Here is a 12,813-nt window from a genome sequence, read left to right on the forward strand (position 1 = left end):
AAGACATGGAAACAGGTTGCACCTGAAATAGCAGATTTCAAAAAGTTGACTTGACAAAAATAAAGTAATGCTTCAACTGGAATGGAATTCAGGATGGAAGGTAATAATAGATTCCTGGGGAAGATGTCACCCAAGTGACATGAGGTATGGACATAGTATCAGGTAAGGGAGACCATAGTGGGAGACAAGGCTGAAGTCTGAATAAGATAATAGTATTAGTGGGGCACCTGGGTGGCTCAATGCGTTAAAGCCTCTGCCTTTGGCTCTTTTCCTCTCCGGCTGCTCCTCTCAGCCACCATCATGAACAACACAGTAACTAACTATCCAGATCAGGAAGTTCATGACCAACCAACTACTTCAGTGCAAACAAATGGTTATTGATGTCCTTCATCCTGGAAAGGCAACAGTACCTAAGACAGAAATTCGGGAAAAACTAGCCAAAATGTATAAGACCACACCAGATGTCATATTTGTATTTGGATTCAGAACCCATTTTGGTGGTGGCAAGACAACTGGCTTTGGCATGATTTATGATTCCTTGGATTATGCAAAGAAAAATGAACCCAAACATAGACTTGCAAGACATGGTCTGTATGAGAAGAAAAAGACCTCAAGAAAACAGCAAAAAGAATGCAAGAACAGAATGAAGAAAGTCAGGGGGTCTGCGAAAGCCAATGTTGGTGCTGGTAAAAAGTGAGCTGGAGATTGGACAACAGAAGGAGTAAAGACGCTGCAGTGGCTTTATCTGTGGTGATTGTGCAGATTTTTTATGAGAGGATTAATATACTAAGAATGTTAATGTGGAAAAAAAAGCCTCTGCCTTCGGCTCAGGTCATGATCCCAGGGTCCTGGGATCGAGCCCCACTGCTCTTCGGGGAGCCTGCTTTCTCCTCTCTCTCTCTGCCTGCCTCTCTGCCTACTTGTGATCTCTGTCTGTCAAATAAATAAATAAAATATTTTTTTAAAAAAGGATAATAATATCAGCTAGTATTTATTGAGCATTTACTATGTGTCAAGATCGATTCAAAGCACTTTATTTGTATTAATTTATTTGATCCTCCCAACGAGGAATATACTATTATTATTCCCATTTTAAAGATGACAAAACTGAGGTAGAGAACAGTTAATCTGTTCAGGGTTACACAGACCTGGCTAAGTTATGGAGCCCAGGATTTTGAAAACCACAAATAATAAAAGAAAAACAAACTGTCTCAACCTCAACCGTTATAAAAACAGTTAAATTATAAAAGCAATTAACAGGTATTTTAAATATATCTTCTCTTATTAATTCCTGGCCATACTTCAAGACTTTGCTCAAATGCCTCCTTCTCTAGAAAGCCTTTCTTGAACCCCCAAACGAATATCTCTTTCTCCTCTAAGCTTCGTAACACTTTTTATCAATCTTAAAGCAACTGCTTATGAACAAAATCTTACTATTTAGTTCCTAGCATTACAGATTTTATGTGCATCATTTTCTCTTTTTTATTCTGCTTTAGCCTGATTCACTTTTTATTCTCCACAAATCCAACGACAGTGCTTGGAACATTATAATGCTAGCTAAATCTGTGGAGCACTTTCTCTTTGCAAGGCATTGTGCAAAGCATTTTCAAGGTATTCTCTCACAAAATCCTTACACAAAATCCAATTTCTAATTCACTGCATTCAATAGCTATTTTTAGCAGCTTCTTTGACAGATGAAATAATAGATGCGTCTTAAACTCAGTAAACAAAACTGATATGCCCCCCCCCCCACTCTTAAGAAGCTCACAGTCCAGGAGATTGGTACTCTTGGTATCCCTGAGTAACGACAAGAGGAAAAATGAGATTTGAAGAAGTTAAGTAACTCGTTCACCCAGAATCACAGAGCAAAAAGGTGGCGGAGTCTGAATTCAAACTCAGCTCTCCAGACTGGATATTCGGGACCCTGCTTGCCTAACCACTATGTTCTGAAGGAGGCTTTTGATAAACAGTATTATGTAGAATACTTTTATACTACAATGAAAAATATCCCGATGATAATGAAGACTTTTACTCAATTTCTTTAGGTGAGAGGAGAGCAGGAAATGAGCGACAGTGTAGACGGAGACTGCCATAGTATCCTGGTAGCCCAGAACTGCTGATCAAGCCATCTGCTGGGGAGACTCGCTTGGCACTGAAGATTTCCTTGTGTCCCTTTGATGAGGGAGCAGGAGGCTGGCTGAGGACAAAGCAAGTTCTGGGACTTCATCACCTTCAAGTGACTCCCACTGAACAGTGTTCCTTAAAGGAGTTCCTCCCAAAGATCAATACTTTACTGAACGCAGTGTGGTGTAGCAGACTCACTTGGGCTCTACGGTCTATCAAATAACAAAGAAGTGTGGAGGAGTGGAGTGGAGTGGAGTGCAAGGTAACAAGGCTCAGCTTATTTAAATGTGGTGCAACTATTCTTGAAAGGTGGGTTCAAACCCTCTGCCCACCCCGCCCCCCAAAGAAGAGGCTTCCAAAAATGGGAGTCCGTATTTCCCACTCGAGGAGTGCGGAAGCTTTCGTGAGGGGATTACGGGGCGCCCCTCTTGGCCCTGAACAGCTGCCATCCGGGCGGAGGGAGTCCCACTGCCAGCTGCCCAAACTCTTCTCCAAGCGCCACCTGGGCAGCTGCACTCTTTGGCCTCTCCTACTCATCTCCTCAAACAAAAGCGTTTTTTACAATAGCGATATCCCAAGATAACAGACCAGACGGAAAGAGTCGCTTAGAGGCAGGTGTCTAATTCCCCACAATTTCTTAGGCCTGAAGGAGACCACCTGACTTTACACCGGGTCCACTATGTTTGGTGTTGGAGACCACCTCGAAGGGTAAGGCCACAGCCCACCGGCTTTTCGGATGGAGCAGACGGGAGGCCCCCGCCGCAGGATACACTCCGGCCTCCACGCCCCGCACGCCGCCAGACTCCGCCCCTGCGCCAGGCAGTTAGCCAGGCAACCGGCACGCAGGGGCCGCGGCAGGGTCGCTGAAAGAAGGCGTAGCCGGCGCTGGCCATAGGCCCCGCCCCCCGCCGATGGCCTGCTGCGCCGGCGCCGGGTGCTCTAGGCCCAGCTCTTCCTCTATCCGACACAGTGCTGAGCGCATGCGCCTAGAGAAGCGGGCGGGTGAGGGGTCGCCACCGAGGGGAGGGGGAGACGGAAATGGAGGGACTCTGTGCGCACCCGCTCGCCCCCGACCGGGTGTCGGGTGGAGAGAGCGTTAGGGGCAGAGCCGGGGGCTGTGGGAGCCGGGGAGGTCAAGGCTAAGGCTCCGACCCACAGCTGGAGCAGTTTCGCGGCGGCCCGCTGACCCGCCGGTGTTTGTGTGTATGTGCCCGCGCAGGGTGACATGGAGAACTGTTTGGCGGCCGCGGCGCTGAACGGGGTGGACCGACGTGCCCTGCAGCGCACGGCTAGGCTGGGTCGAGAAGTGCTGGAGCGGGCCAAGAGGAGGGCGGTGGACTGGCATTCGCGGGAGCTTCCCAAAAGTGCGGTGGGGGCCACGTCCCGGGAGCGGCCCTACCGAGAAAGACGGCCGGCAGCCGGCCCCCAGCGCTTTCTCCCGGGAGAGGTGAGGGCTGTGTTAGGGGACGAGCCCATTCGTTCGCACCGCGGTAGCGGGTCGGGGCCACCAGGGCACGTAGAGCCCACGCACGGGATCCAGCCCTTGGCGGAAGCTGTAAAGTAACGGGGCAGTGAACAGAAAAGTCTTTTGAAAACTCTTGACATTTGACAGATTCTAATTGGGTAGTTTACGGTACCGCTGATGCCCGGCCCTGGCTGGTTACTTTTTTTTTTTTAAAGTTCTTACATGCTACCATCCGATATTACAGGAAAGCTAGCAAGCCTTTCTTTGTCCTGGATAAACTGCGTGCCTTGTTCCTTTTAGAGTGGAATTCTTTCCCAGTAAGATCTTTCTTCTTGACTTAAATTTGCAGAGGCCTTTCAAAAAGTAAAAATGATGCTATGCCCCAAATGACTTCATTCTACAGCAGGGAATACCAAATCTCACCTGTGATCTGCCATTTATTCAAATAGAGAGAAGACAGACAACCAACCCTTAGTGCTTCCTTCAGAACAATGGCAGAATTCATGGACTATACTTCAAGTCAGTGCGGGGTAAGTTGGTGTAAGCCAAAGCATACCCCGGTCCACCTGCAGATGGACCACAAAGTGGATGTTTGAGGAATGTAAGGAGAATCTGGAGACTACCCGTTTATCCTATCCCACTTTCATGGTTAGGTTATAAAGAGGGATTTAAACCAGGTGATAAATCTAAGTTAGAATTTATTCAACAGGTACTTATTGAACATCTAACTCTGTAGGTATTATTGAGGATATAGCAGTGAACAAGCCACAAAAGGTCTCTGTCCGCCCTATTTTTTCAGACTAGTTGGGGGGTGGGGGAGTTTGTTTGCGGAATTTCAAACAGATATTAGGGATTTTTTAAACTTTGAACTAAAGTTAAAAAACATAAGTAAGATCTTTCTAAACTATAATTGAGCCTTTCTGGTTTTCAAAATTTATTGAAACAAAATCCCTTCACTAGAATTTAACTTCTGTTTCAAGTCCCCGGTAATGTCGTTTTTAAGTTTGTCTCTATGAGTTTGTATCACTTGCTGGCCACAAAAGTGGTCCTGTGGAACAGATGCAGTGCCCTCATCAGAAGTGCTGTGGCTTAATGGCAGGAGCAGCCTCCCAGGAATCAGACCCTTGTTCTGCCACTTAGTGGCTATAATGCCCTGGGCCAGTTAGTCCCACTCAGCCTATCTTCCCTGTCATAAAATGAGGATCTCTGAAGTGCTTTCCAACCTTTAGATCTGTTTCTTTGGTTTCACTGAGAGATGAATACCAGAAAACTGTCATAAACTATAGCATTAGGGACTTGAGTGAGATTTTTGGTACCATTCATTGAAGTGGGTGTACAAAAGCCCACATGTTAGGCTCATCTTTACGTACTTTGAGGGAAGGGGAAAGGCAGGCCAGCCTGCATCCAGGGAGGTCCCCTGCATGAAAGGTACTCTGTTGTTTGGGAGTTACAGCAGGTTCTGGTCTCTTTCAGCCTTAACATGATGAGATTCTCTTGTGGTTATAAGGATGCTGGTCTGTAAGGGAGAAGGAAGAGAACACCTTGTTTCTGTCCTGCTTTCCATTTTTTTTTTAAAGATTTTATTTATTCATTAGAGAGATTGAGAGAGAGCACAAGTAGGCAAAGCAGCAGGCAGAGGCAGAGGGAGAAGCAGACTCTCCACTGAGCAGGGAGCCAGATGTGGGGCTCTATCCCAGGGCCCTGGAATCATGACCTGAGCCGAAGGCAGACGCTTGACTGAGACACCCAGGCGTCCCCTTGTCCTCTTCAATTTCATATATTAAGATTTCAAAAAATCTCTAATCTCTTTACATCTTTTGTAAAGTACCTATAACTTCAAGAACAGAATTCCCATAAGTGAGATGGTCCAGAGAATATTTTTATGTTATTCTGCTAAATGCTTTTAGAAAAATCCGTAACTTCAGCTCTTTTGTGAAGAGAGCAACTGAAACATTTTGGTTCATGGTTCACTAAAAGGAATAACAAAAGTCTTCGTCTGAGGTTCAGCAAATTGGTGTGTTCTTCATTTTGAATTTCAGTCCATACTTCAGGTTCCACTCTGGAAGGGAGACTCAGAACCCTTGGGCTTTCTAGTGATAGAATTAGGTACAGTGTTCTGAGTTTGCCTTTACAATTTTGAAGCAGTCCCCAAAGTACATTATTAGACCTATATCCTGAAGTACTTCCCCCAGCTTCCCATTCTTTTGGTCTCATGCCTTAAACACTGTTCGTACACTATGTTCAAAACAAGCAGACTTGTGATGTCCTCATCATTAGTCATAATCAGGGGCAAGTCTAAGGTTAACTTAGAAGGGGAGGAAGGAAGTAGACAAGAAAAAATGTAACTGCTTTCTGATCCTTTGGAGTATTCTCCTTAAGTTAGAGATCTCTTTCTCCCCTCCACATGGAGAGAACGGTTGCATAGCTATTGAGTTTCTGTTACACTTCCTGTTGTATTTCTAAATCTCAAGGAGATGCACCCCTCTTCCCTTGTCATTGTCTGAGACTCAGACAATAACCATGGAACAGTTCATCAGAACTTGTGATGAGAGGAGTTGAAAGGGCGTATGTCTTTGACATTGGGGCAAAGACGTGAAAATTATTTAACCTGGCAGAGAGCCTGGTTCTGCCCAACCATAGCTGGCCAGAGTTCTTGCCCTACAAAGGCAGCAGATGGCAGCAAAGTCATGCCAGATGCAGTCTCCGCAGCCACTTCACAGGGGCTCAGATTTGCTTCAGATGACTTCAGAGGCCTGTTAAGGGAACAGGTAATTCCTGTTCTTTGCTATGTTGCCTCCCTCCTTAATCATACTTACCCCAAGTCATGGAGTTTTGTTTTGTTTTTTAATTAACATATAATGTATTATTTGTTTCATGGATACAGGTCTGTGATTCATCAGTCTTACATAATTCACAGCAATCACTGTAGCACATACCCTCCCTAATGTCCATCACCCAGCCACTCCGTTTCTTCCAGTCTCCTTCCCTCCAGAAACCCTCAGTTTGTTTCCTGAGATTAAGAGTCTCTTACGGTTTGTCGCCCTCTCTGGTTTTATCTTGTTTCATTTTTTCCCTCCTTTCCCCTATGATTCTGTCTTGTTTCTCAAATTCTTCATATCAGTGAAATCATATGATAATTGTCTTTCTCTGATTGACTTATTTCACTTAACATAATACCCTCTAGTTCCATTCACATCTTTGCAAATGGCAAGATTTCATTTTTTGATAGCTGCATAGTATTCCATTGTATATATATACACCACATCTTCTTTATCCATTCATCAGACAAAGGACATTTAGGCTCTTTCCATAATTTGGCTATTGTGGACATTTCTGGGGTCCTCAAGGGGGCCCCTTTGGATCACTACATTTGTATCTCTGGGGTAAATACCCAGTAGTACAATTGCTGGGTCATAGGGTAGCTCTATTTTCAACTTTTTGAGGAACCTCCATCCTGTTTTCCAGAGTGGCTGCACCAGCTTGCATTCCCACTGACAGTGTGGGAGAGTTCCCCTTTCTCCACATCCTTGCCCATGGAAGTTTTTTGTTTTGTTTTGTTTTTTTTGTTTTTTTGTTTTTTAATTTGACCAGACTGTTTGCTTACCTGAAATCTTCCACATTACTTATGTAGAGCTACTATTCATCTGTGCTGGAGGAAGGAGGGGCAGCCCACGTCTCTCGTTATCACAGAGGGAAGTCCAAGCTGCCCTGCTGCTGGGACAGGGGGAACAGTCACGTACGTATCCTCAGCACTCTGTGCTGTGTCCTGAGCTCCCCTTCCCTCTCTTTTAAAGAATTATTTTCCTAGAACATTAGGAAATAAGCTATTAATTAGTAATGAATAATTACAGGCCTCTCACTACAAACTTACCTGTCTTTTACAACATGTTCCGGGGAAGCCCAAGATTCTATTTATTGAAATGATGCACTAGGAATTCATTGTTGTTTTTGAAGAGAGTAGGCATGTTATATTGTTTTGTTTTTTTCTTTTTAAACATCCCCTAGTTATACTCAAAGAAAGCAAACTTATGTTCAGTGTCTAATCCACAAGTTGGATTCTTGACTTCTCCGGCCTGTGGATTTAGGGAAAGGATGGGATAGTGACCCCAGGGATGTGAGTGAGGACTGGATGCACACTGGAAGTTCCCTCCTCTTTCCCTGGCCTGGGACGTGTGGAACAATGCCAAAGCCCAAAGCCTGGGTTTCTTTTCTGGCCTGACCCTAAGGGGGTTACATGTGGGCAAGAGTCATTCCTATCCCTCCCATTCCTTCCTATGAAATGTAAGTTGGTGCCTCTAGAGGAAATTCTGCCTTTCCCTGCTAGTACCTGGACTCCTGGGAGAAGCACAGAAGATAATTCTATTTTCTGAGAGCCTCTTGAGTGTCAGTCACTCTTGCACTCAAATCTCCAATCTAGTAACCCCATGTTGTAGACTAGAAAACTAAGGCTTAGAGAACTTCATCTGCCCTTTTCAGTAAATCAGGAGATAGGATTCAAATTCAGGTCTGACTCCAAATCCCATGGAAATACAAAAAGTAATCACAGTAAACATTTGACTACAAATACCTCACAGAATTCACTAGAAGTCTTTTAACGATTTAGGAGACAAGTTAGAAGAATCCGACAGAACAATTATTAGTTCCTAATAAACTAAGAAAGTTTCTCTTTACAATCCAAAAGTCAAAGTCTGGGCACTAATCAATGTTTCTGCTTGTCTCTTCAGAGAAAAGACACCTCCCTCGGTCTTGGAGGCATCTCTCACGTGTCAGGGTGTGCTCTGGCGGCGTCCCAGCCTGTGAGTAGAGATCTCTGCTTGTTGTTCTGGGCTTCACCACCAGTGCCATTGCATGAACCAGTTGAGCCAGTTATAGGGTCCTTTGTCCCAGATCCATAGTATTTCTAAGTTGGGATGTTTCATTCTTGAGGAGAGAGTATAGCATTTGGATTCATTGGAAAATTATGTTTTCTCATTATCCTTCCTTCACTTGAAGCTTAAGGGATACTTTTTGTGCCTGAACTCATAGTTGTGGTTGGAAAGAATGTGAAGTATTCCTGTTGCAGTTCCTCCGGCTCAGCTGGGCTGGCACTGGGTCCTGCTGGAATTCCACCATCTGTTCAAGCAGCAGGAGGGGCCTGACCCTCCTGCTTACAAAGTGAAAACCATTGCTGAAATTCTGAAACATAGAAATTTGGTTAGATCGAGTTCCAGAACATTTGAAGGGATTTGTCCTTATTTTCCACAAATGTTCTCTGTTAAAAACACAGTGATGAGTTTTTCGTTTTTAGTTTAAGGAAGTACTCATTAGTTCATGAACCCACGGAATTTTTTGGAACTTGGAAGGGCTGGAATTTGGAGGAAAGGAACACCAGCATGTTGCTGGAATAGTTTGCTTAATCTTTGTTTGTATACAGTGCACGACTAGCCGGGACTCAGAATATACTGGAGTTAGTAACAACTAAGAATGTTCTGCTTCTTGTACAAATATAAGTCAGATTAAGATGCCTCCCATACTTGCTGGATTTTGGTAATGCTAATCTTCCTGATACTCGTGGTTTGGGGATCAAGATGTCAGTCTCATCCCCCATGTTACCTTTTATGCAGACAAATGAAATACTCCTGGCTTTCTGCAATTCTAATATGGCTGTACTTTCTGAAATCGACTTTTGTGTACTTACATAGTTGAAGACCAACAAATAGTTGTGGCGTAGTCATTTACATTCATGTCAGTTGAATGATAAGACCACCAAATTTGCAATAACTGGATATGAAAGGATAGAATGTAAAATGGCTTTGGAAAAGTTGGCTCTAAATCTATGCAAGGTGGAGGGTGGGGAGGAAGTTTCATAAAAGTGTAAATATTACCATTTATTCCTCCTGGTGGAGTTTGCTGGCCAGTAATTTGTTGTTGTCCCTCTGGGTGTGGTGGCAGAGAGGACAGCAGCTGCCTGTGGCTCCTTCTGAGCATGGAGGAAGCCCATGGTGGGTAGGGCAGGAGGGGTGGGGGTTTCCCAGCTGTGGGATAGCAACTTTGGCTCTGAATTACGAGCTCTTTTCTGGTTTGCAACTTTGCTGTCTGCCATTTGAACTGAGACCCCCTCCTCTGCCTACAGTTCTGCCCACTTCCCAGCCATGGGTCAAGTCTCTCTGTGGAAGACAGTCTGTGCTCAGCACTGCTTCCAACACAAATCTCTCCATTAACTCTAGCTTTCAGTGTTTTGTACTATAGCTATAGGAGAACCAGTCCTCCAGGGGAGAGCTTTGGCCAGGCAGCTGACTTGCTGCATGACGACTTGGAATCCACACGTGTGCTCAGCTTTTGCAGAAAAGAATATTTCATCTTCCTCATCATGAATTTAGCAAACCAAGTGCAGTTAAAAAGAAAAATTCTCATTATTCCATGGTGCTTTGTTACCTCTGATCTGTACTAACAAATGCCACTTTTGCGCGCCAAAGCAATGACCATTCGCCTTTCCTTCTACCTAATTCTCTTTCTACCATGGTTAGGTGGGTCCCCTTTTTGACCCTTCATGTTCATATAGCATTCTGACACTTGCCAAGTGTTTTCATGTACATACTTATTTGTGATGTAGGTATTACCACAGCTTTAGAAATAAGGAAACAAGCACAAGGGGAGGCTGAGACTTACCTGGCATTCCTATTGTGTGGCCAGACTGAGCCTTGAAAGCAGGACCTCCCAGCCCAGGGCTTCATCCCACTTCACCGCTGGCACACAAAGGTGGCCTGGTAGCGTTGTGACCTACAGTCTCTCAAAAGCTAATACCTGTTTTTCCTTGCAGGCTGAGAACACCTCTAAAGACCTCTACATAGAAGTATATCCAGGGACCTATTCTGTCACTGTGGGTACAAATGACTTAACCAAGACTCAGGTGGTAGCAGTTGACTCGGGACAGAGTGTGGACTTGGTCTTCCCCGTATGATGTGGACCATCATGGCTATCACATCACCTTTTTTTTAAGTAACAAGAAGAATAAAGTCACTGTATGAATCTTTTCATATTTACACAGTGATCCTGCTTTCAAGGCTGAACTGTAGAGGGTCAGCCTTCCTGGGACCTGGAGTTTGTCTCTTTCAGTGCCTATTTTAATTTGAATGTCTAGAAGTGCCCCCCTTCCCCACTTTCTGCTGAAAGTCATAATGTAATGATGCTATCTGAATAGTTTTTAACTGCTTACTTTCCAGATGGTTAATTATGATAATAAAGGGAGCGATTTGGAAATGAAGAGTTCCTTTTTATTGGCATGAAGAGGTGAAACAGGGTCGCTCATGGACAGCTGTAGGTTTATGAGAAGGCGGCAGAGAGGCTGTGGACACATTTGCCCAAAGCCATGTCCTGGTGCGTCTGCGGAAGAGGCGCTCTTGAGCAGGTCCCCCAAGCACCCCACCACCACCGCCCCGCACGTGCCTTTGCGCCACTCATCTGCGGCCACATCTAGTGCATGAGGACACCACTGCTTCTGGGCCAGTCACGTGTGGCCTGCGCTCTGCCCCCAGCCCTCACAGGAGGACTTGGTGGCCACTTAGCAGCACCTCCTCAGGTAGTTATCACCACTGCTCTTTTACCTTCCTGGAAGAAGAGAAAAAAATCCTGAGAATCTGATGCGGACTGTAATTTTAAAGCTCAAAAGTCGCTGATTTTAAAGTCTGTGATGTGCCCTGAACTCAAAGCTACCAGGCCAGCAGCAGGGCTGCATCGGCCAGTTTGGTTGCCTGGTAGTTCATCTCATTCTGAACGTGACAAGTCTTCCCTCAGGATAAACGCCAGAGTTTTATATGATGAAAACCAAGTTTTAAGTAGGGCTGTGTTAGTGTTCTTAGTGAGGAACAGACTCCCATGGATGGACCAGGTCCTAGTCAGGCAGACCTATGCCCATTACCATAGGGTCAAGTGTCACTTAACTGGGATCCTTGCCTCCTTCAGGAGCCTGTGATCAGCTCTGTGGGTTCTGTAAGCCTTCCGAAATGGAATACAAAATTGTGGGTATGTGCATTTTCTTGGGAGAAGACAATAGAGTCCTCATTCTCAAAAGGGGTTAAGAAGAACCATGTGAGGAGCCCTTAGCAGCCCCTTCCCAGCCATCCTGCTTTACCTGGCTGCTCTGGGCTTTCAGTCTGAGGGCATCCTGGTCCTTCTGCTGTGTCACTGTTCCCTGATTCCATTTTCTGTGTTCACCGTCCTCTGGCAGGATCCGTGGTGGCTTCACGCCACTTGCTTCCAGGACCAGCTCCTTGGTATTCTCCGGCACTACACTCTGTACCCTTGGTTGTTTGTTGTCCCTCTTTTCTCTCCAGATGGATCCATGTCTTGTTCCTAAACCCCAGATTCAGTGAGTTATGTTGCATATGCCACCATGGGATTAGGCCTGATGATTGAAGTAGAAATATGTCAAGGATCCCAAAATCTAACTATCTGTAAGTTCCTACCACTGCTCTCTATTTTTTTTTTTAAAGATTTTTATTTATTTATTTGACAGAGAGAAATCACAAGTAGATGGAGAGGCAGGCAGAGAGAGAGAGAGGGAAGCAGGCTCTCCGCTGAGCAGAGAGCCCGATGCGGGACTCGATTCCAGGACTCCGAGATCATGACCTGAGCCGAAGGCAGCGGCTTAACCCACTGAGCCACCCAGGCGCCCCCTACTGCTCTCTATTTTTAAAGAGAAAGTTTGTGAGTCATTTTTGGCCATTATGCGTTTTGGATAGGTTGTATCTGATAACCACGTTTGGAATTAGGTGGGAGAAGGTATCACACGATTTTCAAAACAGCCCGTAGGAGAAGCAAAGGTAGCCAACTATCACCTGTTGAAGGAACTTCTAAATCACACTGATGACAAAGAAGAGGTAGTGGGGGGCAGAGCGCGCACTGCTGGTGCCTGAAACCTTTGTGACTACCATGGCCCTTCTGGTTACCCTACTGGCGTTCCCTCCTGAGACCGGGCTTCTCTGTTGCTCCCTACAGACTCCTGTCTATGGGGTAGGTACAGCTTTCTCCAGTCTGCTAAGGCAGGAGGCAGTGGAAGCTAGGACAAATTTAGCATGAAAACTCTAGGCTTGGGCACCATTTTCTTTAGAAAATGTTCCCGAGAGGAGCAGTTATTTCCATGTAGCTTCTGCCAGCACATCTCATAGCCTCTCACTGTGAGATCTGTGACCCATCTCTCAGAAGCCGAAGAGGCTGCCCAGCTTTATATTTTCAATACAAAGTCT

General features: G+C 45.3%; 3 protein-coding genes and 1 pseudogene across 12 annotated transcripts in view; 2 read left to right on the forward strand and 2 right to left on the reverse strand.

Annotated features, from left to right (window-relative positions):
- Positions 1 to 2,934, reverse strand: part of DENND2B (DENN domain containing 2B) — a 173,187-nt gene extending 170,253 nt beyond the window's left edge. Inside the window, exon 1 of one of the 2 annotated variants that reach the window (XM_082683040.1) lies at positions 2,713 to 2,934. The gene's annotated coding sequence lies outside the window, so the exon portion shown is untranslated. The remainder of the gene's footprint in view (positions 1 to 2,712) is intronic. The other variant, XM_082683042.1, reaches the window with a different exon arrangement.
- Positions 1 to 12,813, reverse strand: part of LOC309840722 (uncharacterized protein C11orf16) — a 94,067-nt gene that overhangs the window by 74,546 nt on the left and 6,708 nt on the right. For 3 of the 7 annotated variants that reach the window (XR_014298756.1, XM_082683108.1, XM_082683105.1), the window contains 2 exons: positions 11,700 to 11,920; positions 10,821 to 11,176 (listed from right to left, as the gene is read on the reverse strand). The exons of 2 other annotated variants lie outside the window; for them this stretch is intronic. Coding sequence is in view for 2 of the 5 variants with exons in the window: in XM_082683108.1 (XP_082539234.1) it covers positions 11,144 to 11,176; positions 11,700 to 11,920 (254 nt within the window). In the remaining 3 variants the exon portion in view is untranslated. Of the gene's footprint in view, positions 1 to 10,820; positions 11,177 to 11,699; positions 11,973 to 12,813 lie in introns of those variants that run through there. 2 more of the 7 variants (XR_014298754.1, XR_014298755.1) reach the window with 1 other exon arrangement.
- Positions 326 to 799, forward strand: LOC309840735 (small ribosomal subunit protein eS24 pseudogene; annotated as a pseudogene). The gene has a single exon. The product of its transcript is annotated as a small ribosomal subunit protein eS24 pseudogene (transcript).
- Positions 2,924 to 10,828, forward strand: AKIP1 (A-kinase interacting protein 1). 2 transcript variants are annotated; one of them, XM_082683133.1, is made up of 6 exons: positions 2,924 to 3,126; positions 3,344 to 3,571; positions 4,039 to 4,119; positions 7,221 to 7,325; positions 8,314 to 8,385; positions 10,389 to 10,828. In XM_082683133.1, exons 2-6 carry the CDS (start codon positions 3,350 to 3,352, stop codon positions 10,527 to 10,529), a joined length of 621 nt encoding a protein of 206 aa, XP_082539259.1. In that variant the 5' UTR covers positions 2,924 to 3,126; positions 3,344 to 3,349; the 3' UTR covers positions 10,530 to 10,828. The 2 variants fall into 2 exon arrangements, with proteins under 2 accessions (XP_082539259.1, XP_082539258.1); XM_082683132.1 differs by having other exon boundaries at positions 2,998 to 3,093.

The sequence above is a fragment of the Mustela nivalis genome (assembly GCF_964662115.1).
Source record: "Mustela nivalis genome assembly, chromosome: 9".
NCBI lineage: Eukaryota > Metazoa > Chordata > Mammalia > Carnivora > Mustelidae > Mustela > Mustela nivalis.

Bases quoted from the DNA above. Each gene is read 5' to 3' on its own strand.
- AKIP1 (XM_082683133.1), top strand. From the start codon at position 3,350: ATGGAGAACTGTTTGGCGGCCGCGGCGCTGAACGGGGTGGACCGACGT. The intron at 7,326-8,313 runs GTACGTATCCTC...TTGTCTCTTCAG, and splicing joins GGGACAGGGGGAACAGTCAC to AGAAAAGACACCTCCCTCGG. The intron at 8,386-10,388 runs GTGAGTAGAGAT...TTTTCCTTGCAG, and splicing joins CTCTGGCGGCGTCCCAGCCT to GCTGAGAACACCTCTAAAGA.